The following is a 27,954-nucleotide window of genomic DNA, read 5'->3' as shown; positions in this document are numbered from 1 at the left end:
TTCTCAAAGAACGTTTTCCTTTAAAGGCAGTTACCCTTGTCTATGCCATTCTTGTTCACATCAGTGTTATAGTCTCATAGAATGCATGGAATCACTACAATGAAGAAGGAGGCCATTCGGCCAATCAAGTCTGCACTGACTCTCCAAAAGAGGACCATACCTAGAATCCACTCCTCCGCCCCAGCCCCGTAACAAATAGCGAGTGGGCAAATCAATGGCAGATGCAGTATAATTTGGATAAGTGTGAGGTTATTCACTTTGGAAGCAAAAACAGGAAGGCAGATTACTACCTGAATGGTTGTAAATTGGGAGAGGGGGTGTGCAGCGGGACCTTGGTGTCCTTGTGCACCAGTCACTGAAGGTAAGCATGCAGGCGGTAAAGAAGGCTAATGGTATGTTGGCCTTCGTTGCGAGAGATTTTGAATACATGAGCAAGGATGTGTTGCTGCAATTATACTGGGCCTTGGTGAGGCCACACCTAAAATATTATGTGCAGTTTTGGTATCCTTTTCTGAGGAAGGATGTTCTTGCTCTTGAGGGAGTGCAGCAAAGGTTTACTAGACTAATTCCAGGGATGGCAGGACTGTCAGAGAGGAGAGATTGACTAGGTTAGGATTGCTCTCGCTGGAGTTCAGAAAAATTGAGGGGGAGTCTCATAGACTTATAAAATTCTAACCGAGCTAGACAGGGTAGATGCAGGGAAGATGTTACCAATGATGGATGTGCCCAATGCCAGAGATCACAGTCTGAGGATTCATGGTAAACTATTTTGGACAGAGATGAGGAGACATTTCTTCACCCAAAGAGTGGTGAGCTTGTGGAATCCATTACCACAGCAAGTAGTTGATGCTAAAACATGGAATATATTCAAGAGGCTGCTAGATATAGCACTTGGGGAGAATGGGATCAAAGGCTATGGGGGAAAAAGCAGGATTAGGCTATTGAGTTGGATGATCAGCCATGATTGTAATAAATGGTGGAGCAGGCTCGAAGGGCCAAAATACCTCATCTTGCTCCTATCTTCTATGTATCTATGTCACCCCACCTGATCTTCACATCTTTGGACGCTAAGGGGCAATTTAGCATGGCCAATCCACCAATTGTGGGAGTAATCCCCAGCACCTGGAGAAAGCCTACGCAGACACGGAGAAAATGTGCAAACTCCACACAGGTCAGGAATTGAACCCGGGTCCGTGGTGATGTGAGGCAGTAGTTCCGCGCTCGTGCATTATCAGACCAACTGGTGCAATCAGCTTAATCCATGTAGTTGTGATGTTTTATACACCACAATTAAGCACTCTCTACCAACCAGAAGTTTTGTAAACGCATGAGGGGAGATTTTTAAAAATCTATAGCAAATCAGGAAAAATATATGCAAATTCTATCCCCTATCCCCACCCCCTGTCAGTAACCAAAACTAGCCTTGGAGATCAAATTGCCCACGGTACGTGGCATGTATATCTTGTATAACATGATCTCTGTCCCAGGCAGAGTTCTCTTCTGGAGGTGCAAAGCATCACTAACCGCATTTGTCTACACATTATTCCAAACCTCTGTTATCCTCTCGGAAAACTATATCTGTCATGCATTGATCAGTGACAAAAACACCTCCGTTTTGAATGCCCCTAGTATTTTAAATAATTGTAAACAGAAGTTTATTTATTATCTTGATCTATCCTGGCTCTCATATTTAAGCTACTTTTTAAAATTATACAATCAAAATTTCATTAAGATTTATGAATATTCCAAATAGATTCCTCATTCATAATTTTCCAGCACTCTGACAGTTGCTGTTGAAAGCTGACCACCTTGAATTATCTGATCGAATCACAGCAGTGGTAGTGTCAGCAAGTTGAATCTCGTGCTTTGCAGTTTGTTTTTAAAAATAAGCTATTTAACCTGACAGAAACGTTTGCTTTTTTTAGCACACCTATGATGGATCTGTTGATTTTCCTCTGTGGCAAGTTTCATTTGAATCCATCAAGTCACGTTATGGAATTGGTGGGTAAAGAGAAGAATCTAATCCAGTTCAAGCCCAACACTTTGGTTGGGGCATTGGAAGTGGAGAAAGTTATTCTGAAGCAGAAAAACATGGAAGAAAAAAAGAAGCCAATTTCAGTGGTGCCTGAGGTCAGTATGGTTGAATAGCACATCATGGGATGGCAATAAAGCATGCAAATAATTTTAACAGGGAAATTGTTCTTGAATTTGTATTGAATAGGTTTAACTGAAAATGTAAACTCTGCTGCAGAGAATAAGGCAGCACTATGTAGATGGAGAGTTTCCACTCGGTCGTGGTGGCGCTGTTAAGTTCTTTTGAGGCAACATGTCTGAAATTGAAGTCACTCGTGCAAAATATCATGGCATTGTAAGTGCAAATTATGTTGAGCACAAATCACGCTTCGCCAATCTTCTCTGGTTTAAAAGCTGGCCCTTTACACAAAACATGATAAACACTCAGGATGAATTAATCACCATTGAACGTTTCTGCTAATCGCAGTGAGCAGTAAAACCATGGTGATTAGTGCAAAATATTGCTGATGTTGAAAATCTGAAATAAAAAAAGAAGTGCTAGAAAAACAGCAGGCCTGGCAACATCTGTGAAGAAAGAAACAGTTAACTTTGAGTCGAATGTGACTTCTTCAGAACTTCAGTTAAAGAGTGGTGCTTGCAGATGATCTCTAAAAGTGCAGACAAAGATCCAGTGACCTCTGTGGTGGTGGCTTCCCCTTTCCTGTTGATGGTTTAAATCTGGCGCCAAGTCCAGGGATCTCCATGAGTGAAAAATAGAGATGTCCACAAGCAGGTAGAGAGTCATTTGGGGTATTGTCACATATGACACACCAGGAAGTTAATAACACCAGATAATTAGATATCATTATCATTGGATTTGTATGGAAGCTAAGATATTAATGCGAATAAACTTTTTTTTTAAAGAGTTAAATGTGGATTTTTAAAGACATTATGGAGAAGTTTGACAGGTGTGTTTTTCCCACCAAGTTGCCCCCCGTGCCGATCCTGTTGCTCTGGGGGCATAACGGGAGAGTTCTAAAACTGATTTCACGCTGCGTGATGCACCCGCTGCACCACACCCGATTTGGAATGCACCCTCACTGACATAATCCAGGTAATTAAATATGCTCATCCCCCTTCAGGCCGCATTCTCCTGGCTCCCAGTAGTCACCAGCAGCCACCGGCCAGGCCTCAAGCTGGCGCTAATTTGTATTGGTCTCCACAAAATGGATACCAGGCGTATAGGTCACAACAGGGGCCTTGACGGACTTTGTGGGACCAGCTGGCACAAGGTGGCGCTGCAAGGCTGGCAAAACCAGGGTGCCCGGTTGGCACCAGCAATGCCAATGTGCCACCCTCCCCTAGGGCCTGTGATTCCCTGGTAGATCCCCATGAGTACCATTCCGTCTAGTCCCCGTTTATGGAGACCAGTATTGAACGGCACACCTCTGAGGTCTCCGATGTGAAAGAGATAGATCCCAATGCCCCGGGTGCCTCGGGAAACTGCACATTAAATTGGGACTACATGTCTCACTCCAATATGCGTTAGATCTTGCAAGGTGTTGCACAGGTAGATCCCAGGAGCACGGTCTCCCGGCTTCTATGGGCCACGTTGTGCTACGGCTGGCTGCCTTCCATACGCAACGTAGTCGATCACGCCCTTTGTCGTTTTTTTATGGGAGAATCGCGCCCAACATATCGCAAATATAGAATTAGCTTTTCAGGGTTACTAAGTGGGGTTGGCAGCAATGATGAAGTTAGCACACCATTTTAAAACCCAGTTTTTAAAAATTCATTTATGGGATGTGGGCCTCTCTGGCTAGATCAGCGTTTATTGTCCAACCCTAGTTGCCCTTCAGAAGGTTGTGGTGAGCTGCCTTCTTGAATTGCTGCAGTCCATGAGGTGTAGGTACACCCACCCACTGTGCTGTTAGGGAGGGAGTTCCAGGATGTTGCCCCAGCGACAGTGAAGGAATGACAATATATTTCCAAGTCAGGGTGGTGAATGATTTGGAGGGGAACCTCCAGGTGGTAGGGTTCCCAGTATCTGCTGCTCTTGTTCTTCTGGATGGTAGTAGTTGTTGGTTTGGAAGGTGTTGTCGAAGGAACCTTGGTGAGTTACTGAAGTGCATCTTGTAAATGGTACACATGGCTGCCATTGTTCGTCGGTGGTGGAGGGTTTGAATGTTTGAAAGGGGGAGCAATCAAGTGGGCTGCATTGTCCTGGATCGTATCGAGCTTCTGGAGTGTTGTTGGAGCTACACTCATTCAGGCAAGTGGAGAGTATTCTATTACACTCCTCACTAGTGTCTTGTAGAAGATGGACAAGCTTTGGGGAGTCAGCAGGTGAGTTACTCACCGTAGCATTCCTGGTCTTTGACCTGCTCTGGTAGCCACTGTATTAATGTGGCTAGTACAGTTCAGTTTCTGATCAATGGTATCCCCCAGAATGTTGATTTTGGGGGATTCAGCAATGGTAATGCCATTGAATGTCAAGGGGCGGTGGTTTGATCCTCTCGTGTAGGAGATGGTCATTGCCTGCCACTTGTGTGGCACAAATGTAATTTGCCACTTGCCAGCCCAAGCCTGGATATTGTCCAGGTCTTGCTGCATTTGGACATAGACTGCTTCATTATCTGAGAAGTCTTGAATGGTGCTGAACATTGTGCAGTCATCCAAAACATCCCCAGTTCTGACCTTATGTTGGAAGGCAGGTCATTGATGAAGAGGCTGAAGATGGTTGGTCCTCGGACACTACCTTGAGGAATTCCTGTAGTGATATCCTGGAGTTGGGATGATTGACCTCCAACCACCACAACCATCTTCTTTTGTGCTGGATAGGACTCCAACCAGTGGTGAGTTTTCTCCCCGATTCCCATTAACTCCTTATTCACCCGAAGGTTTTACAGTAAGACTAACAGTATAAAAGTGGAAGTTTTCATCAATTCACTGATGATTAGGGGTTGCACTCTGGGGACAGGGCATCAATGCCTCACCCTCTGGAGGAGGGTTAAATCACTGAAGACAACGTCTGGATTTCCACAATATTTTACACATGCGGGCTTCTGAATTTGCTGTCCACTGTTTCAGTGGAGTAATGACAACAAACGTTAACCATTTCACTGTCCTCACTGCTGCAAAGTCTGGTCCAATCTGTCAATAATGAATTGTTTACAGGCTGAGACTGAAGCTTAAAATAGAAAGTCAAAATGTTTGAGTTAATATATTAGTCCAGAGCGAAAGACTGAGAAAATGGTTATTCTGCCAAAGAACACGATGAATAAAATAGTATATCAGTGCCAGAGTCTCAGTAACACAGGAGCAGTGATATTCCACCATGCATTTGATTATCCCTTTCTGTATTACTCCTTATAATCTGGATCTTGTTAACCAGATTTTTGTCCAGCTTCCTTCCTCTGAATTGCATAAATTTGTTCAACATCAATTAGCACAGTTCTGAGTTTATTCTGTGTCGCCGTTGCTTTTTAAACTCAAGTCCTACTTGAGGCTTGTTTGATCTTTCACTGTTATCTGCTTGTCTCGTTCTCATAGTCTGTAATAAATTACCCCTTCTCCATTTCCATTTTCAATTCAAATTGACATTTTCAAAATCCAGCCAGGCCTTATCTTAATCTTGTATTCAGTGGGAAAAAAAAGTTCAGTTCCTGATGTCTTTGCATAATTCAAATTATAGACACGTGTAACACAATTGTGTGATCTCCTAATTCATCCACTCAGTACTGGAGAGGAATGCCAAAAATTCTACATATTATTTCAATGATCTACATGACATTAGAATAAATTGCATTAAAAGACACTGATGTATTTTAATGACTCAACTTCCAACATTCACTTGCCAAAACTTGAATTGCCACCTTTGCATGGCCTTGTATCACAGATGATATTTTACCGTTCTAAACTTCAAAAGTCTGAGCTTGAGAGAGAAAAGAAAATGGTGGCCCTAAATTAAAGCTGTGTAAAAACACTGAGATGTACCTTGTAAGTAATATTAATCGAAGAGCAACAGATCAATCTCATGCTAGCAGACATCTTGAGCTTCTTTACTCCGCTTTATCTTGTTTTTCCTCCTCCATGTGTGTTTTTCTCTTGGATCTTTCAAAATATTTTCTTTGTTTTCTCAATTTCTTCTCTCATGACAAAACACAATCTTTCATCCCCAAAGTAAACTTCTTTGATTTTTTTTCAACCAGTCTGTCTGATGCACCTTGTTGCAAGGTTACCCTTATTTGGTAACTTCATTCAGGCACAGTCAAGAATTTATATTGAGTAACATTTTAGTTAATCGAGACAACAAAGTTAAGTTCATTTGTTGGAATTTCTGCTTGAAAATAATAATGTTAAGACAAGTCTGGTAAGGATTAGGTTGTTCCCAGGCTTACAAACATACAAATTAGGTGCCGAAGTAGGCCATTTGGCCCCTTGAGTCTGCTCCACGATTCAGTTAGATCATGACTGATCTGATTGTGGCCTCAGCTTCACATTCCTATCTACCACCAATGTCCTTTGACTCCCTTGTTCGTCATGAATATATCTATCGCCGTCTCAAAAATATTCAATGATTCTGCCTCCACCATTCCCTGGGGAAGAGAGTTCTGAAGACTTTCAACCCTCTGAGAGAAAAGATTTCTCCTCCTCTTCATCTTAAATGGGGAGGCCCTTTGTTTTTAAACTGTGCCCCTAGTTCTACTCTTTCTCAGAATGAGAGATTCTTTTAGCATCCACTCATGATCTTATCCTTCTCGACTTCAATGTATACAGGCCCAGCCTGCCTGATCTTTCCTCATAAGATAAGTGAACAAGTTCACATTTTCCCACATTGTACTCCATCTGTCAAATGGTGCGCCTACTAACTTAACATATCTATAACCCTTTGCATGCCCTTTGTGTCCTCTTCCCAACTTGCTTTCCTACCTATCTTTGTGTAGTAGAGAGATTCCTTTCACTTTGTTGAGATGCAAATAATGACTGAAGGCAACACAAGTTAAGGGTTTTAAATCATTTTAGGCAATTCTTTACTCACTACAAAAGAATCCTCAATTGAATTTTGGAACATTCTGGTTGTGCTTAGTTCTGGTCATGAATGAAATCTTAAAATTTGTGAAGGACCTTCTAATCCTCAATCAATATTGGATATGCCAATGATTCTTAGCATTAACTGTTGCTGAAAACTCTACTTTGAGGAAGCCATTGGATATTTTTCCAACAGCTGTGAGGATTTAGCAGATAACATGGTTCCTAAACATTGGGTTAAGTGCAACTCATCCCAAGCTAGGGCACCATAGTGGCACAGTGGGCTAGCGCTGCGGCCTCACGGTCCCGGCCTCACGGTCCCAGGCCGAGGTCCCAAGTTCAATCCTGGCACTGGGTCATTGTCTGTGTGGATTTTGCACATTCTCCCCGTGTTTGTGTGAGTTTCGCCCCCACAACCCAAAGATGTGCAAGGTAGGTGAATTGAACATGCTAAATTGCCCCTTAATTGGAAAAAAATGAATTGGGTATTCTAAATTTATATATTTTTTTTAAATTGCCCCTTAATTGGAAAAAATGAATTGGGCACTCTTAATTTTTTTTTAAACTCATCGCAAGCTTGCTCAACAGTCAGTCAGTGCCTGAAAGTAATGCACTTTAAATTGCAATTGTGTCAGCATTTTCAACCAAACATGTTCCTATACCCTCTGACTAGCTTTCTTTTTACTTTCAGCAAACAGTACGTGTTGTAATAAACTACAAGAAAACACAGAAAACTATAGTCCGCGTTAGCCCTCTTGTTCCTCTTCAGGAACTGGTACCAATAATCAGCAATAAATGTGAATTTAATCCAAAGAGCACTATTCTCGTTAAAGACTTTGAGTGTCTGGAGCCCTATGATTTAACAAAATCTCTGAAAGAGCTTGGATTACGGGAAGTGTATGCATTGGACACCAGCATAGGTAAGTACCTACAAATGTTGTCGCACAATAACTTCTAACACACGGCTTTGATTGCTGTAGCATGATAATCTTAAGAAATGGAGCATGTAATACTTAAATTTACATTGATAAAATTTTATTTAAGCTTTATCCATTGTGTAACTTTTTATTTCTGTCCGACAAATAACAAAACATGTCTCAGGTGACTGGATTGTCACCAGTATTGTCAAAGATGAGCTTAAATATCTATAGAGCCTTGTATATAGATACACAAGCTGCATGAGAGCTTTAATCAGTCAAAAATAGTTGCCGAAACAATCAAACAAGATATTAGGAGGAACACTCAGAAGCTTGGTCAAAGTGTTTCATACTGACCTTCAGAGGAGAAGATTTGGGTAGAGAGGCTGCAAACTTCACTGAGAGAATTCCAGAGACATGAGCACTGAAAGCATGACCAGCAATGGTGTGGTCAGGGAATGGGTTAAAAAAAATAAATCTGAGAAGCAGGGTTCCTGGAAGGGATTTGTTAAAGATTTCTGGGGTTGGTGGTGGTGCAATGGAGGGTTTAAACACTGGGATGAGAGTTGGATTCAACTTGGTGGCTTTTGGAACTCTGAGCCAATGTCTGCCAGAGAGGAAAACAATGCTCCTTCTACATTTTCATTGTTGTCTGTGGTCTGTTTATTTAAATGCACAGTTGCTTGAAATTTTTGGGGGCAGCCGTGCAGGGAACGGCTCGTGTGTGGGTTGTGCGGTGCCTGCGTGATTGCGGAAAGGCCGTGCACATCTGCAGCTTGGAGGCACCATTGCAGGGTGGGAATGATGAATGAGTAGCGCCAGCTGAATTTATGATGCTTAGAAAATGGAAAGCCAGCCAGAAGGGTACTAGAATGGCTGATGATAAGGGTAACAAAGTCAAGGATGAAGGTTTCAGTGATTGATTGGCAAAAGCAGCTGATATTACGGAGGTGAAATGTTGGTCTTTGTGATGGATCAATGTGCAAAGTCAGGAGTGGAAAGAGGTGTCAACATGTATGTTGAAGTTGATCCACATTTATAGATGATATTGCCAAGGGACAAATGTGAGTAATGGTTATTGTTATAAACCATAAGACCATAAGACATAGGAGTGGAAGTAAGGCCATTCGGCCCATCGAGTCCACTCCGCCATTCAATCATGGCTGATGGGCATTTCAACTCCACCTACCAGCATTCTCCCCGTAGCCCTTAATTCCTCGCGACATCAAGAATTTATCTATCTCTGCCTTGAAGCCATTTAGCATCCCGGCCTCCACTGCACTCCGCGGCAATGAATTCCACAGGCCCACCACTCTCTGGCTGAAGAAATGTCTCCGCATTTCTGTTCTGAATTTACCCCCTCTAATTCTAAGGCTGTGCCCACGGGTCCTCGTCTCCTCGCCTAACGGAAACAGTTTCTTTGCGTCCACCCTTTCTAAGCCATGTATTATCTTGTAAGTTTCTATTAGATCTCCCCTTAACCTTCTAAACTCCAATGAATACAATCCCAGGATCCTCAGCCGTTCATCATATGTTAGACCCGCCATTCCAGGGATCATCCGTGTGAATCTCCGCTGGACACGCTCCAGTGCCAGTATGTCCTTCCTGAGATGTGGGGCCCAAAACTGGACACAGTACTCCAAATGGGGTCTAACCAGAGCCTTATAAAGGCTCAGTAGCACATCGCTGCTTTTATATTCCAACCCTCTTGAGATAAATGACAACATTGCATTTGCTTTCTTAATCACAGATTCAACCTGCATGTTTACCTTTAGGGAATCCTCGACTAGCACTCCTGTAAATGTATAATATCTTGCAAAGTGGTAAGTTTATTGATATTGAAAACCAGATATTTAAAGATGTGACTTCTAACTTTCTAGGATATTCCCAGGTTAATTTTCAAAGTGGATCCATGCAAGGTAATGACTTTTCAGGCTTTAATCCAGAGTATAGTTTTTAGTTTGTCTATTGTCTTAACTCGTGCTGAGGTTGTGCCTTACTCTCATGTATGTGTGTATCTCTCACTTTCTGTCTCTCTCTTTCCTTTTCTTTCTTGTTCTTCTCCTTTGGCTCACACTCCCCCCTATCCCACTTGCTTGTTCACCCTCTTTCCCCTTTTCTCTTTTGTCTTTTCTCCCACTTTCATCTGATAGCATGGGTGCCCATCTGTGTCTCTGTCACTAATTTGTAACAACCAGTCCCATTTAAATTCAATCCATGGCTATCTCTTGTGCTGTTGTATTCTTTACAGTTCATAACCTAAAGATATATAAGAAGTGTTTATTTAACAAGTGCTTTCTTGGTGTAGCATCTAGTTTAGCTGGAGAGGATGCTCATTAATTAACAGACACTTGTAAACAAAAAAGTGCACCATTTTCAGTACGTAATATATTATTCATAGACACTACTAAGATGTGTATTCTGCAACAAATCTTTACTGCCTTCTTTTCTAACTTCCCACAAACATACTCTGTGTTTAGGACAACCTCAGGTTCCTGGAAATATATCTCTGGAGAAGGAAAACAAAAGCTTCTTCAACATGTTTAGACTGAGTAAGAAGAAACGGGAAAAAGTAAGCTTTTCACTTGGGTTTTAATAACGTTTCTGTATTTGGTCTGAAACTGTAGATGGTTAGTGCAGAGCAACAGGTGCTCTCTGTACATGCTAAACAGTCTTTACTTTGTGAATAATTGTGCACAATTCCACATTGGTTTAAGAGTAAGAAGATAACCATCCAGAACAGGAACAAAGAAATGTGGTTACTTTTTTAAAAATTGTAGCCAAACATTTATTGATGTGTGGTGCTAACAATCCAACTTGACCTGCCTACTTTAATCTGATTTACCTGCTATTTCTCCATATATGTTTTATACTTTTAAATATTTAGCCACTTGGGCACTGTAGCCAAGTGGTTTTGATACTGGACTGGTCACCCTGGAGAGATAAGTTTACTAAATCAAGGTTAGGAGAACTGTCTGGTGTAAAAACACAGCTGCTTCATTAATGTCCTTCACAGAAGGGATCTTGTCCCCTTACCCAGTTTGGAGAAGCCAAAACCTGCAAAAGGGCATTATGTAATTGACTCTAATGTACTCTGATGTGACTTAGCAAGACAACTACTTGTGAAGGAACCATCTCAGGCGAGAGATTTCAAACAGACATATCAGCAACTACCCAGACAGTGAATCAGCCCATTCAACCCTTCAATGTGCTTCTCATCAATCATGTTAAAAGTAATGGAAGAAGTAATTAATGGTGCCATAAAAGAATACTATTCACCAATAATCTGGTTGCCCATTTTCATTTTGTGTTTTGTTAGGACCACTCAGCTCCTGGCTTTGTCATGTTTTTAATCCATACGTGGATGCAAGAGCTAAAGGTCACAGGACAAGACACTCCCCTGAAGTAAAGCTGATCTAGTGAGTCAAGGAAGATGATCCAGGTTTTTAGAGACCAGTCATCACAAACCTGAACCATTGTGTTGTCCTTGGCCCAACCCTTTCCAGATTTTTCATCAATTGGCTTTCCTTCCATTGTATCATCAGGAATGCAAATATTTGCCAGTTGTTCGAAAGTGTTTGAACACAGCTTCTGATGATAAAGTAACCCATACAAACCCAAAGCAGGAAATACCATGTACTGGATATGCTCAGCAGGTCAGACCGCATTTGTAGAGGCCGAAACAGAGTTAGCGTTTCGGGTCAATAACCTCGGCTCAGTTCCTAACTCAGTTTCTTCCTCCACAGCCTGATCTGCTATAATATTTCCAGCGTTTTGTGTTTCTATTTCAGAGTTCCAGGATCAGCAATGTTTAGCTTTTGCCTCTCGAGTATCATGACATGTGTAAGCAACAATAACTCTGGTTACCAGAAAGATGTTTAAAGTCAGCTATCAGCTCTTTGCTCTTCGACTTCCTCGCAACAGCTATTAATTCATAAAATGTTATAACTCGTCAGGATTACAGTAGCTTTTAATACAGGAGGGCATTTTAAAAAGTAAGCATTCACTTTCATTTTCAGCCAGCAAGTGCTCCTGCAACCCCATTAGTAAGTCAACAGAGACCCCTTGGCATGAGCAGTGCAAGTGCTTATTGCCCAACTTATGAATCTAATACGTTACCTTCAGATCTGCCGAAGAAAAGACGAGCACCTGCACCGCCCCTATCGGTTTCACAGAGTTTTCCAAAAGATTTAACTCAGCAAGCATTGACAAGGTCTACATCTTACGCTTCTCCAGATGATTCTGCCAATGGTACTGTACAGGTCAGTGAAGTAGGTGCTACCTTTGCATAACTAGTGGTAATTTTAATTGAGCATTTTGTACTGTCACTGTTCAAGTTTGGATTTCTCCATTTATCCCTTGCATATTTCAGCCCGCTTTGGTGGATCATGTGGACCTTAACCCTAGCACAGTACAGTGTAGCACAGTGGTTAGCACTGTTGCTTCACAGTGACAGGGACCCAGGTTCGATTCCCGGCTTGGGTCACTGTCTGTGTGGAGCCTGCACGTTCCCCCTGTGTCTGCGTGGGTTTCCTCCGGTTTCCTCCCACAAGTCCCGAAAAATGTGCTTGTTAGGTGAATTGGACATTCCGAATTCTCCTTCAGTGTACCCCAACAGGCGCCGGAGTGTGGCAACTAGGGGATTTTCACAGTAACTGCATTGCAGCATTAATCTAAGCCTACTTGTGACAATAAGAAAGATTATTTTAAAAATACATTTTCTATAGTCACTGTAAATTTCACTAGCTTGCCATGTATTTGAATGACTGGACATCTGCCGAGCATCGATTTCATTGTCCTTTGCCATCAACCAGAAATGAAACAATGCTGTTACTCCCCCATCTGATACAGATTACCACCGAGTTGGAACTGTAGAATATGAGCATGCTATTTGCATGAATTATCAAAATCTTGCTTGTCCACCTTCTCACTCAAGTAAGTTAGAACTAGGTTTTCCTCTCAGGTGGGAGGTCAGAGAATGAAAGGATTTTGTGTATTGCAAATTGAATGGACAACAACTTTGTTAATACTGCCTGTCTCATTTCCCAAAACTATAAACTACAGAATCCCTACAGTACAGAAGGAGGCCATTTGGCCCATTGAATCTGCATTTACCCTCTGAAAGAGAATCCTACCTGGGCCCACTCTCCCACCCTATCCCTGTAACCATACCTAACCTGCACACCGAGGGGCAATTTAGCATGGCCAATCCACCTGACCACATCTTTGGACTGAGGGAGGAAACTAGAGAGACTGGCGTCAAAGGTCAACTTGTATAGTGACATCAACGGTACGCACAACCCTCTAATTCCAAGCTTAAGCAAACATTCTTCATATAAACCAAGACCAGTGGTACCCTAAAGGGAGGGTCCAAGTAGCAGATAGCTAACACAGTTGATACAGATTAATAATTATGTCTTGGTAGTAAAAATACTTTAAGGTGAAGCGCTCAAACTTTCATTTAATCAATATTTAATGTGTTGTATTGTTCAAACACACTAGTTTGCATTTTTAAACATTCCTGATACAAAGCTTGTGAAATGCCTGGAACTGTGTACGGTTACTTGGTTAATCCAAAAAATGTGTATGTGTGGCATTTACCAGTATGGCCATTAATAAGCTCTTGCTTCAGAATATTTCACTCCAGCACATTGTATGATGAAGTTAGTTTATTTGAGATTGTGCAACCCAAGTTTTGTCCCTCTTGAGGTATAATTTATGATGCAAAGTGCAAGAGTGTCTCCTTCTAATCCTACAGCCATTCATTTGGTTTCAAATATGCAAGAACCAACTTGGATTTGGTTTATATACTTCAATAGATAAAACCAAAGATCATTGTGCTCTGTTTTATAAACATTTGTGAACCTACCTATTCTTCACATGAGATTGTTGAGGAGTGTTTCTCTTAAGCGGTGGTGTTTCTACTTGTAATTGAGCCGCTTAAAATCTTGCAGGAAACGATTTGCTTTTCATACATGGGTAAAATGTGCTGACCTCCTGCAATGTTTGAAAAATTACTGAGTGAGAATTTATGTCTGCTGCAGCTCAAGCAAGGATGGCGGTGGACATGTTATTGGTCCTGACTGCCCGGTGACATCAACAGAAGTTCCAATCAATTTGAGTGATTGGATCTCATTCGTAGGAGGAACTTCTTCACCCAAAGGGTTGTGAATCTATGGAATTCCTTGCCCAGTGAAGCAGTTGATGCTCCTTCATTAAATGTTTTTAAGACAAAGATAAAGAATTTGTAGAATAAAGGGATTAAGGGTTATGCTGTTCGGGCCGGAAAGTGGAGCTGAGTCCACAAAAGATCGGCCATGATCTCATTGAATGGCGGAGCAGGCTCGAGGGGCCAGATGGCCTACTCCTGCTCCTAGTTCTTATGTTCTTACAACAAGTGAGTTGCTTCTGGTAATTGTACCACTTGATGTTTTGAGTGGACTGGAAGTTGGGGTCCTGCAGCAGCATCTAAAGGGGACAGATGGAAGCATAGGGAATGAAATGGAGCAACAGCTTTCAGCGTCTGGGGAATTTAAGCAATGCCCACATTGGCAAGAAGATAAAGTTACAAAGGCTCAAGGCATCTGAGACTGAACAAAGATCAAGTGCAAGAACTGCATCAAACTTTCCACAACTCCAGATGACGGTCACTTCAACATTTCGTAAATAACTGCCTGCCAGCAATTTCTAAATGGGTTGAGGAAGTACTGGCGGCTGAGCTGGTTGTGATAGAAATAGTATTGCGGGTCCTGACTATCTCACTTGACCCCTTTTTTATGAATGGGGACCCAGCCTGTTTGCGTCACCAGCGCTGGCTACGTAAACAGAGGCCCACCCAAATATTGGAACAGGAAAACCATATCTGATTGTAGCGGTTATTGCTGAATTTGTATTATGCTGATGTTCCATTTACAGCTGTAATTTTGAGTGCATGCTGCTGGTGTAGGGAATTTCATCACTTTGCAGCACGAATCATATATTCAGGCATCCAATGTTCAATCTTTCATGAACAATAAAATGCGGGAAAATGATGAGAACTGGGTACCTAAATTTCAGGATTATGTGGTTGGCAGTCAAAGCCCCTGTTGACAGCACGACTTGTAATGTGACCCCAATATACCTAGTCATTCTGGCTGCCCTATTTCTGAATTCATTTTTATTAGAAAACTAGAGAATTTAATTTTGCTGGGATTTGTCTACAGGAACCAAACTAAGATTTGGGTTTCCTGAACAATGATTTTCAGTCAGTTTTGCATTTGTCCTGAATTTCTGGAATTGTATTGGATGTCATATCTTGTATTACATATATATTAAGTGGAAAATGTAGAGCAGCTTACAGAATTCTCTTAATGTTAAGTATTTTAATCTATTTGTTATAAAGCAAAGGAAGATAAATATGTACCAGCAATAATACACATTGCACTACAAGGAGTTACTATTCTTTTGTATGTATTTTAAAATTTTACATTTTCATGGATTCATAGAATTTACAGTGCAGAAGGAGGCCATTTGACCCATCGAGTCTGCACCGGCCCTTGGAAAGAGCATTCTACTTAAACCCACGCCTCCACCTGGTCCCAGTAACCCTACCTACCCTTTTGGACATTAAAGGGCAATTTAGCATGGCCAATCCACCTAACCTACACATCTTTGAACTGTGGGAGGAAACCGGAGCACCCAGAGGAAACCCACGCAGACACGGGGAGAAAGTGCAAACTTCACACAGTCACCTGAGGCCAGAATTGAACCCGGGTCCCTGGAGCTGTGAGGCAGCAGTACCACTGTGCCACCGTGCTATCTCTCATCCCTCAAAAAGCTCTAATTTTGATTTAATATTCCTGTTAAACCAGATAATGTAGGCAGCAGGGAAGGGTTTTTTAACCATCTGATCTCTATCGTTACCTCGTCTCATAACATAATCCAGCAACAGACTGACCTTGACTGCAAGGTATGATTATGTGAGGATGACCATGATCCAGACACCACCATTACTATCCCTGGTTATGTTACCCCCCCCCCCCCCCCCCCCTCCCACTTCCACGTTGAATACCATTTGGAGGAAGCATGGAGGGTTGAAAAGACACAGAATGTACACTGGCCGGGGTCTTCAACGTCTGTCACCAAGAGTAGCTCAGTGATACCACTACTGACCAAGCTGGCTGAATCCTGAAGGACATAGTTGCTAGACTGGGTCTGCGACATGTGAGAGAACCATCAATAGGGAAAAAGTTACTTGACCTCATCTCGCCAATCTACCTGTTGCAGATGCATCTGTCCATGACAGTAATTGGAGGAGTGACCACCACACAGTCCTTGTGGAAACAAGGTCCCGTCTTCACATTGAAGGTAGCTTCCATCGTGTTGCGTGGCACTAGTATTGTGCTAAATGGGATAGCTTTCGGACAGATCTATCAACTCAAAACTGGGCATCCCTAAAAATGGGTGTCAATCTGGTGAAGATTCAACACGTGACTGCCTACATACCACAGGATTCCTGCAGTGTAGAAGGATGCCATTTGGCCCATTGAGTCTGCAGTGACCCTCTGAAAGAGCACCATTCTACCTAGGCCCACTCCCACAACCTATCCCCATAACCCCAACTTCCTGCACACCTTCGCACACTGAGGGGCAATTTAGTATGGCCAATCTATCTAACCTGTAGATGTTTTGGACTGTGGGAGGAAACCGGTGCACCCGGAGGAAACCCATACAGACACACGGAGAATGTGCAAACTCCACACAAGACCGCAATTGAACCCGGGTTCCTGACGCTGTGAGGCAGCAGTGCGAGCCACTGTGCCAGACAGCGAAAGCAGCATGCCATAAATAGAGATAAGTGATCCCACAACTAATGGATCAGATCTAAACTCTGCCGTCCTGCCATATCGAGCTGTGAATGGTGGTGGACAATTACACAATGAACAGGAAGAGGGGGCTCCACAAATATCTCCATCCTCAATGATGGAGGAGCCCAGCACATCAGTGCAAAAGACCAGGCTGAAGCATCTGCAACAATCATCAGCCAGAAGTACCGAGAAGATGATCCATCTTGATCCCTCCAGAAGTCCCCAACATCACAGATGCCAGTCTTTAGCCAATTCATTTCACTCCACGTGGTGTCAAGAAATGGCTGAAGGCCCTGGATACTGCGAATACTATGGGCCTTGATAATATTCAATTAAAGGTTGGGAGGGGTTATTGGGTTGCAGGGATAGCATGGAAGTGAAGGCTTAAGTGGGTCGGTGCAGACTCGATGGGCCGAATGGCCTCCTTCTGCACTGTATATTCTATGTTCTATGTGGACATGGTTCACGGGTCCCCCTCAAAGAACCTGCTAATTCTGACCACCGTCATATGCGCCCTATGAACCACTTTGAATTGAATAAGGCTAAGCCTAGCACACGAAGAGGATGTGTTCATTCTCCTCAGAGTTACTCCCATAACCCAGCCTCCATTTTCCTCCCTAGCTCTTCCACCCACTTCCGCTTAACTTCTCCTATCAGGGCTCCCATTAATTCCGCTCGGCTTGAAAAGCTGCCTCCCAAAAATTGGTCCCCAAACCGTTTGATCCCTGCCCGCCGCATCCTCCAACCTCAGGTGCTGCTACCACTGTCCCCACACCCTCAGGGCCGCCACTACCACAGGGCTTGTGGAGTACCTGGCCAGCGAGAACAGAGGCGCCGTCAACAGTTCCCCTAAACTGGTGTCCTTACAAGAGGGTGTCTCCATCCACTCGCACAGCAGCCCCTCCCCCACTACCCACTTCCTGCTGCCCAGTAATAGTTCATTAAGTTTGGCGAGGCCAGCCCACCCCGTCCCCCACATCCCGCTCCAGCAGCACCTTCTTTTTCTGGGGGCATTTTCCCACCCAAACAAACACTGAAATCAGGGCATTAACTTTCCTAAAAAAGGCCTTTGGTATAAAAATCGGAAGGTTCTGAAAAACGAATAAGAACCTCGGTAGCACCGTACAGTTTGCAGCCGCTCCGCCAGTGACAGCGGGAGAATGTCCCATCTCTTAAGTCCCCCTTACCTGCTCTGCTAACTGTGCCAGGTACAATTTGTGCAATTGTTCCCATCACCGCGCCACCTGGATGTCCCAAGATCTAAAGCTCATCCCCACCACTTTAAACGGCAGCTCGCCCAACCTCCCCTCCTGTCCCCTTGCTTGAACGTATTTATTTATTTATTTTTAAAATACATTTAGAGCACCCAATTACTTTTTTCCAATTAAGGGGCAATTTAGTGTGGCCAATCCACCTACCTGCCCATCTTTTGGATTGTGAGGGTAAAATCCATGCAGATGTGGGGAGATGTGCAGACGGCAAGCCGGGGCCAGGATTGAACCCGGGTCCTCAATGCCGTAGGCAGCAGCGCAATTGAGTTTCGGAGCCATGAAGTCATGTTGCAGTTGTATAAAACTCTGGTGCGGCCGCATTTGGAGTATTGCGTGCAGTTCTGGTCGCCACATTATAGAAAGGATGGGGAAGCTTTGGAAAGGGTACAGAGGAGATTTACCGGGATGTTGCCTGGTATGGAGGGAAGATCTAATGAGGAAAGGCTGAAGGACTTGAGGCTGTTTTCGTTAGAGAGAAGAAGGTTAAGAGGTGACTTAATTGAGGCATACAAGATGATCAGAGGGTGGACATTGAAAGCCATTTTCCTCGGATGGTGATGTCCAGCACGAGGGGACATAGCTTTAAATTGAGGGGAGATAGATATAGGACAGATGTCAGAGGTAGGTTCTTTACTCAGAGAGTAGTAAGGGTGAGGAATGCCCTGCCTGCAACAGTAGTGGACTCGCCAACATTAAGGGCATTCAAACGGTCATTGGATAGGCATATGGACGATAAGGGAATAGTGTAGAGGGACTTTAGAGGGGTTTCACAGGATGGCGCAACATCGAGGGCCGAAGGGCCTGTACTGCGCTGTTATGTTCTATGTTCTAACCACTGCGTCACCATGTCGCCCCTCCCTTGCTTGAATTTACATCCATAAAACTGGCAGAATTCCTCTAAGATGTTCATGATCCCCAATGCCTCCCAATAGGTCTGAAATGTAAAGTAACATAGCAAAACTCTATGCTTTAACCCCCCCACCACTCCCTGCACTATCCCATTCCAACTCCTTGATGCTCCAGGCGCCGTTGCCAATGACTATTGCCAGGGAAGAGTGGGCATCCCTGCCTTGTCCCAAGATGCAATCCCAAATATTCCAAACTTACCCAATTCGTCCTGATACTCGCTACCCCGCGCCCTATATAGCAACCAATCCCAATTCACAAACCCATTAAGGATATCGAAGCCTGCGATTAAGTCGGGAGAAGTGCACTCTTTTCCTCACCTCAGTGTATACCCTTGCCAACAGGGGCCCGCGATCCCCTGCAAACCTATAATAAAATTCCACCAAGAAACCATCAGGGCCTGAGGCCTTCCCTGCCTGCATCGCCCCCACACCCTCCATCACCTCCACCAGTCCAATGGGGGTCCCCAGCCCCTCCATAAGTTCCTCCTCCACCTTGGGGAACTCCTATCCATTCAAAAATTACCACATTCCCTCACCCCCTGCCAGGGGCTCTGTTTCATATAACCTCTTATGAAATTCCTCAAACACCCTATTCACCCCCACCGGGTCCAAGACCACCTTTCCCCTCCCATCCTTCACCATCCTGATCTCCCTAGCTGCCTCCTGCTTCCCAGGCTGGTGGGCGAGCATCCAACTTGCATTCTCCCCATACTCGTACGCTGTTCCCCTGGTCCTCTGTAGCTGCCCGTAGACACCAACCCAAACTCTATCTGGAGCTTCTGCCTCTCCTTCAACAAGCCTGCCTCCGAGACCACTGAGTAATCCTATCAGCCCGCAGGATCGCTACCACCAGCCTAGCCATATCTGCCCGTTCTGTCCCTGTCTGCCCAAATTGATATAAACTTCCCCCTTGACCACTGCCTTAAGTGCCTCCCATAGCATGGCGGCCGAAACACCCCACCCTGTCATTCCGCTCCACATACCCCACCCTCACCCGCTCGCACACCTCCTCATCTGCTAACAACCCCACATCTAATACCCAGTGCCCAATCCAGACACTGCCCCCCCCCGTCCACTTGCAAATCCATCCAGTGTGGCACATGGTCAGAAACCACAATTGCTGAATACTCCGAGTCAACCACCCCTGCCAGCAGAGTTTTGCCCACCACAAAAAATTTGATCCGCGAGTACACCCTACGCACATGGGAGAAGTATGAAAATTTCTTCATCCCTGGCCTCCCAAACCTCCACCGTTCCACCCTCCCCCCCCTCCCCCCCCCCCCCCCCCCCCACCCCCATGTGCTCCATGAACCCCCTTAGCTCCTTCGCCATCGCAGACATGATCAATCCAATCTCGGCTCGATAATCGTAGTAAAATACATCCCCCCATGATCAACCAGTGTGAGTCCAGCTCTGGGATCCTCCCCAACACCCGCCTCATAAATTTGACATCACCTCAATTTGGGGCATACAAAGTTTACCAGGACCACAGGCATCCCCTCCAATTTCCCACTCACCATCACAAACCTTCCCCCAGGTCTGCCACTATGTTCCTCACCTTATAACGCTATCCGTTTGTTTATTAGCACCGCCACTCCCTGCAACTTCAAATCCAACCCCGAGTGTAAAACCTGTCCAACCCACCCCTTCTTCAGCCTAATCTGGTCCCCAATCGTCCCTGCCAATCAACCATACCCCTTGGGCCAGTCCGGCCCGTGTCCCGCAACCCGCCAGGCCCACCCTCGGATGTCCACTATCACCAACTCCCTCCTTATTGCACTTCAATTGTCCCATCCCTGACAGCAGTCCCCCCCTCCCCTAAGCAACACAACAATCCCATCCCCCTCTAAAGCTCTAACCAGCTGATTGCCCCCCCCCCCCCCCCCCATTGCACTCCCCAATGATTCCCCCTCATCTCCAGTCGCACACTGCCATAGTGCAGACAACAGTAACAATGAAAAAAGAAAAAGTGCACTCAACCTCCTCCGGCCTTCCACCAAAGAACCCATGAAAACGCTAAACAGCCCCTAAGAGAAGAGAGATTCTCCCTTGGCCATCACGCAAAAAACAACACAGTGCAATACAGCAAAAAGAGGGGCAGGGAGAACCAACACCACCTCACATTCCCTCCAAAGTTCAGTGTCCTCTCTCTCCTGCCAGTTCATTGTCTCTCACAAATTTCATTGCCTCCTCCGGTGTTCTAAAATAACACTCGCAGCCATTGTGGGTCACCCAGAGGCGTACCGGGTACTGCATCTCAAACTTCACCCCCTTCTTAAAAATGGCAGCTTTGACCCGATTGAATTCGGCTCTCTGCCAGTTCCGCGCCCAGGTCCTAATATACCCTCATCTCCTCACCTGCCTGGCCCACCGTAAGATCTTCTCTTTATCCAAAAACCAGTGAAGTCTCACCACCATCGCCCTCAGCGGCTCATTCATCTGGGGCTTCCTCATCTGCGCCTGACCGACTTCGATGGGCCGATCGAAAGATCCCCCTTCCCCATTAGCTGCTCCAACATCTTGGCCACGCAAGAGCCTGTGTCTGCTGCCTCGATGCCCTCCAGTATCCCCAATATTCTCAGATTCTGCTTGTAGGAGCAGTTCTCCAAATCCTCCACTTTCTCCTTGAGCCACTTCTGAATCTCCCTCAGCATCCCAACTTTGGCCGCCAACGAGATAAGCTGTTCCTCGTGCTCCCCCACCGCCGCCTCCTCCACCTTCTGGACCGCCTGGCTCTGGATCTCCAACCTCAGCTGCACGAGGTCGATCCCCGCTTTCAGCGTGTCTGACACCTTCGCCATGTCCTCCAGAGCCTCTCTCCTCCGCTGACTGAACGTTTTGTTCAGAAAACCCACCAACAGCTCCGTCGACCATTGGGCTGACTATTTACCCTACGCCATCTTCCCCTATGTCGCACGAAGAGTCTCTACCTCCTGCAGCTTTTTTCTTCTATCCATCCACCGACCTCACCAGTAGAGTATAACTTTCCTCCACCTCTTCTGCACCTGTTTTCTCCAAAGCATCCACCCGGCACCAGGGAAAAGGACCATAAAAACCCACCTCGAGCAGGAGCTGCCAAATGTGTGACCACTCACACCATGGTCGCCTCCAGAAGTCCCTGCAGTGTGTTTCTCTGAGGGAAAATGGTATCCCCCCTTTTGTTTCCAGCCACGGTACTTCTAAAAGAATTCAAATACTGATTAAGACAAAGGAACATAATTGCCATCCCATCTCAAAGACCCTGGGCCATCTGCTGCATTCTGGTTTCCAGCTGATGGAGCTGCCGAATGCCTGTGTCTATCCTGCCGGTCTGTATTGTGTGTGTGCGTGTGCTATGAGGATAAGCAGCTGTACGATTTCCACACCGAAGGTATGTGATACAGTAACCGAAACAGGACCCCTTCGAAAATGGCTATCTTTTACAGGAATCTCTCAAAAGAATCGCAGCTGGGAAAAAAGAACTGAATCATCTCGACCAATCCACAGAACACCTGAATTGTTCTCGCCTGCAGAAGTCAACTATACTGGAATCGACTTGTAACACATGCAACACTACATCTACTCCTTGCAACTTGACCACTGTTCTGTGTAACTTAATTTATATTTCCTTACTGTTGACTCAATTCTTACTTCTAATATGTATATTTTGACTGTCGATGCATGTGTTGTACTATTTATCCTTACCTTTAGTAATTATTAAACTTACTCTGGTGAATTGGCTCCTTACGTTACTATTGCATCTGGACAAAGGTATACAAGGGAAAGGGAACCTTGTTAGATTAAACCTTGTTGCTACCAGCAAAAGGTGGGTTGAATGAAGTCACGGAGCCAGCCATCCCTCATCACCCAGTTTTGTCCCAATATCCCAGCTGGACGGTGACAAAACGAGAGGTCCCACCTGGATCAGCAACTTTTGGGGAACCTCGCCTTGCGCTGGCTCTAACAGTACCATCGACAAGATACACTGCCGGAATGTACAAAGGGCTCCTTCGACAGCACCATCTAAACCTGTGATCTACTACCTTAGAAGGTCGCAAGCAGCAGATATGTGGGGACACACCACCTGCAAGTGTCCCTCCAAGTTACAAACCATTCTGACTTCGAACTATATCACCATTACTTCGCTGTCACTCAGTCAAAATCCTGGAACTTGTGGCCTATTTGCACATTGGGCGTACCTGCACCACAGGAACTGCAACGGTTCAAGAAGGCAGCTCACCACCGCCATCTGCAGGCTAATTGGAAATGAGCAATAAATGAAGCCTATGCCCTGTATAAGAATAAAAAAATTCATGTACAATTTGGAAGCAATGCTTTGGTGTTTGTCGGTGGAAAAAAATTCCATCACCTCATCTCAGATCACTTCAGAGAAAAGTAAGAAAACAAAGGTAGTCTGCATGCCATCATATTTAATGCAAAGAAGAAAATACTGCCATATCGGCAATCCTGTTGAGACCTTCAATTATGGAACTTCACAGAATGGTTACAGTGCAGAAGGAGGCCATTCGGCCCCTCATGTCTGTACTGGCTGTGCAAGGGGGCAATTTACTGAATACCACTCCCTGGCCTCTCTGTTGAACTGCACATTCTTCCTTTTTAGCTAATAATGCAGTTCTGGCTTAAATGCCTTGGTTAAACCTTTTGCACAACACTCTTGGGCAGTGCTTTCCAGATCCTAATCAATCACTGTGAAAATTATTTTCCTCATGCCTCCGTTGCTTCTTTTGCCAATTAGCTTGAATCTGTGCCCCCTTGTTCTGCATCCCTCCACTAATATTTTAAACCTTGTTTTTCCAAATCTGCTGTAAAATATGAATTGACAATGCAAGTAAGCACTCTTCTGTTTCTGCATTGCTGAAGTAATGCTTAGAACTGAAGTAGTGATATTGTCATATCTCTTGGCAAGTATATGCTATTGCAGCAAATGTAGCATTATCATTTAGTTGCATAAAATCACTCAGCCACAAGAGGACACTCTTGAATGGAAAACCATATTTGTAACAGTTTCCATTTTCGAATTATCAAACGCTGTAATTTTTTTTCCTTTCACGAGGTGTGGGCGTCGCTGGCTAAGCCAGCATTTTTACTGCCTATTCCTAATTGCTCTTGAGAAGATAGTGGTGAGCCGTTTATTCTGTTGCATTTTTGTTAACTTCGTGACAGCTGCATATAGCTGGAAGAATCTTAAGCAGACCGAATCATTGATGTTGCATGCAGTATGATTGATTTTATTCTTTGACAGTTCCAGCAGATACTTGGAATTTTATAATGTTGTCTCGCTAATATGCAGAACATCTCCTGAACTTTTCTTGTTGTCAAAATATGTTTGATGAAAGAGTTTTTTTAAGACTTCTCAATTTTGCAATATTCCTGATTTTGAAAATGTTTCTTTCCAATATTGAATTAAGAAAGGAGAGCCAGCATGAATTTCTGTTTGACTAACTTGATTGAGTTCTGTGAGTATTAATGGAGAAGGTCGGTCAGGGTAGTACTGTTGATGATGTGTGTATGGACGTTCAAAATGCTTTTAACAAAGTACCACTTAATAGACTTGTTGGTGGATTTGAAGCCCATGGAATTAAAGGGGCGGTGACTATTTGAATATGAAGTTGGCTGAGGGACAGAAGACAGAGGGCTGTGGTGAATGATTTGTCTTCCAAATTGGGGCAAATTAAGCAGGGTGGATCTTATTGTGGCCATGATGCCACTCTTTACACCCCCCTCTCCTAGACTACCTTCTTGGGGTTAGAGCTCTTTTTGATCTCGATGTCCTGGACTTGGGTATATAAGATTAGTAGATAACATGAAACTCCAACATGTAATAAATAATGAGGATAGTTACAGACTTCAAGAGGACTGGCGAAAGGAGCATTTGATTGGTGAAATTTAATGCAGAGAAGTGTGAAATGTTTCATTCCGAGAGGGAATGGGGAAAGATAATATAAACAAAATGGTACACTTTTAAAGGGGGTGCAAGGACAGAGACCTGGGGCGAAATTCTCCGCGGACCAACGTGACGCCCATTTCCGGCGGGGAAAAGCGGTGCGGATGACTCCGGCGTCCGGGCCTTCTTTTAAGCCGGTGATCTTCGTTCCCGAAAGGGCCAGCAGCGGACTGACGCGATACGCGTCAGTTTCACCAGCTGCGGAAGTGGCGAGTCCCGGCGTTTGTGTGGTGGGGAGAGAGAGACCCGGCGTTGTTGGGGGTGGGGGGGGGGGGGGGGGGGGGGAGGAAGGAAGAGAGACCCGGCGTTGTTTGGGGGGGGGGGGGAGGAAGAGAGACCCGGCGTTGTTTGGGGGGGGGGGGGGGAAGAGAGACCCGGCATTGTTTGGGGGAGGGGGGGGTGAGGAAGGAAGGGGGGGAGGAGGAAGGAGGGGGGGGAGGAGAAAGGAGGGGGGGAGGAGAAAGGATGGGGGGAGGAGGGAGGAAGGATGGGGGGGAGGAGGGAGGAAGGATGGGGGGGAGGAGGGAGGAAGGAAGGGGGAGGAGGGAGGAAGGAAAGGGGGAGGAGGGAAGAAGGAAGGGGGGAGGAGGGAGGAGGAAGGGGGGGAGGAGGGAAGAAGGAAGGAGGGAGGAAGGAAGGGGGGGGAGGAGGAAGGAAGGGGGGGAGGAGGAAGAGAGACCCGGCGTTGTTTGGGGGGGGGGGGGGGAGAAGAGAGACCCGGCGTTGTTTTGGGGGGGGGGGGAGTGAGGAAGAGAGACCCGGCGTTGTTTTTGGGGGGGGGGGGGAGTAAGGAAGGAAGGGGAGGAGGAAGAAGGAAGGGGAGGAGGAAGGAGGAAGGAGGGGGAGGAGGAAGGAAGGGGAGGAGGGAGGAAGGAAGGGGGGAGGAGGAAGGAAGGGGGGAGGAGGAAGGAAGGGGGGAGGAGTAGGAAGGAAGGGGGGAGGAGGAAGGGAGGAAGGGGGCGAGGAGGAAGGGGGAGGAGGGAGGAAGGAAGGGGAGAGGAGGGGGGAGGAAGGAAGGGGAGAGGAGGGGGGGAGGAAGGAAGGAAGGGGGGGAGGAAGGAAGGAGGGGAGGAGGAAGGAAGGGGGGGAGGAGGAGAGAGGGGGGGGGTGTGTGGGTACCGGCCTTCAGAGGGAAGGGGGGGTGTGTGGGTACCGGCCTTCAGAGGGAGGGGGGTGTGGGTACCGGCCTTCAGAGGGAGGGGGGGTGTGGGTACCGGCCTTCAGAGGGAGGGGGAGGGGGTGTGGGTACCGACGTTGAGAGGAGGGGGGGGTAACCCTGCGTTGAGGGGGGAGGGGGACCCGGCGTTGAGAGGGTGGGGGGTTGCGGCGTTGAGAGGGTGGGGGGTTGCGGCGATGAGGGGGGGGTTGTGGCGTTGCGAGAGATGGGGGCGGCGTTGGAGGGGGGTAGGGGTGGTGGGGAGGGGGGTAGGGGTGGTGAGGGGAGTAGGGGCGTTGGAGGGAGGTGGGGTGGTGAGGGGGGGTGGTTGGAGTAGGGGGCAGCGGCGTGCAGAGGGGGGGGCGACGGTGCGTTGGCCCCGGGCATCCGTCGCCCCCCCCCCCCCCTCTCTGCACGCCGCTGTCCCCAACCCCCCCCACCACCCCCGCCACCCCTACCCCTCCAACGCCCCTACCCCTCCAACGCCCCTACCCCTCCAACGCCCCTACCCCTCCAACGCCCCTACCCCCCACCGCACCTACCCCCCACCGCACCTACCCCCCACCGCACCTACCCCCCTCCCCACCACCCCTAGCCCCTCCAACGCCCCTACCCCCTCCAACGCCCCTACCCCCTCCAACGCCCCTACCCCCCACCGCACCTACCCCCCACCGCACCTACCCCCAACCGCACCTACCCCCCTCCCCACCACCCCTACCCCCTCCAACGCCGCAACCCCCCCCAACGCCGCAACCCCCCCAACGCCGCAACCCCCCCCAACGCCGCAACCTCCCCCCCAACGCCGCAACCCCCCCCAACGCCGCAACCCCCCCAACGCCGCAACCCCCCCAACGCCGCAACCCCCCCCCAACGCCGCAACCCCCCCCCACGCCCGCAACCCCCCCAACGCCGCCACCCCCCCCAACGCCGCAACCACCCCCCCCAACGCCGCAACCCCCCCAACGCCGCACCCCCCCCAACGCCGCAACCCCCCCCAACGCCGCAACCCCCCCAAACGCCGCAACCCCCCCAACGCCGCAACCCCCTCCCAACGCCGCAACCCCCCCCAACGCCGCAACCTCCCCGCAACCCCCCCCCGAACCCGCACCCCCCCCCGCACTCGCAACCCACCCCCCCCGCACTCGTAACCCCCCCCGCACTCGTAACCCCCCTCGCACTCGCAACCCCCCCCGCACTCGCAACCCCCCCCCGCACTCGCAACCCCCCCCCGCACTCGCAACCCCCCCCCCGCACTCGCAACCCCCCCCCACTCGCAACCCCCCCCCGCACTCGCAACCCCCCCCCCACTTGCAACCCCCCCCACTCGCAACCCCCCCCACTCGCCCTCGGACACTGAACGGCGTCAACCATCATTAATGGTTGACGCCGTTTTAAAGTTACTCTGTTTTTCGCCGACGTGACCCGTGGCCACGTCAGCGGGATTTCGGCCTATCCGGGCCGGAGATTTGGTGAAAGAAAAATATAATGAAATCCCGCCGGCGCCAGCTGTTTTCAGAGGCTGCCGGCGGGATTTGCACAACGCCGGTCGGAGAATAAAAAACCCGGCGGGAGCGGGATTAACGCCGCTGCTGGCCGATTCTCCGACCCTGCGTGGGGCCGGAGAATTTCGCCCCTGGTGATGTCCATAGACAAATCTTTGCAGCTGGAAGGACAACTTGAGAAGATGGCTAAAGGCAGATACGATCCTTGGCTTTAGAAGATGAAGCAAGTACAAAAGCAAGGATGTTACGTTTAACTTTTTTTTTAAAAAGCTGGCTAGATGACAGCTTGAATATTGTAGCCACTTTTGGCCACACACCCTTCAGGAAGCATGTCATGGTTTTTGAGATGGTCCAGAATAGTTTTAC

At 46.7% G+C, this 27,954-nt stretch overlaps 1 protein-coding gene across 5 annotated transcripts in view; it reads left to right on the top strand.

Moving 5' to 3' along the window:
- Positions 1-27,954, top strand: part of cobll1b (cordon-bleu WH2 repeat protein-like 1b) — a 251,139-nt gene that overhangs the window by 165,630 nt on the left and 57,555 nt on the right. For all 5 annotated transcript variants that reach the window (XM_038789697.1, XM_038789694.1, XM_038789695.1 and 2 more), the window contains 5 exons: positions 1,926-2,130; positions 7,736-7,964; positions 9,842-9,880; positions 10,442-10,533; positions 11,981-12,223. In XM_038789697.1, coding sequence (XP_038645625.1) covers positions 1,926-2,130; positions 7,736-7,964; positions 9,842-9,880; positions 10,442-10,533; positions 11,981-12,223 — 808 coding nt within the window. The remainder of the gene's footprint in view (positions 1-1,925; positions 2,131-7,735; positions 7,965-9,841; positions 9,881-10,441; positions 10,534-11,980; positions 12,224-27,954) is intronic.

Source organism: Scyliorhinus canicula, chromosome 2, assembly GCF_902713615.1.
Source record: "Scyliorhinus canicula chromosome 2, sScyCan1.1, whole genome shotgun sequence".
NCBI lineage: Eukaryota > Metazoa > Chordata > Chondrichthyes > Carcharhiniformes > Scyliorhinidae > Scyliorhinus > Scyliorhinus canicula.
The sequence above is the reverse complement of the archived record's forward strand: the minus strand, read 5'-3'. Positions and strand labels throughout refer to the sequence as shown.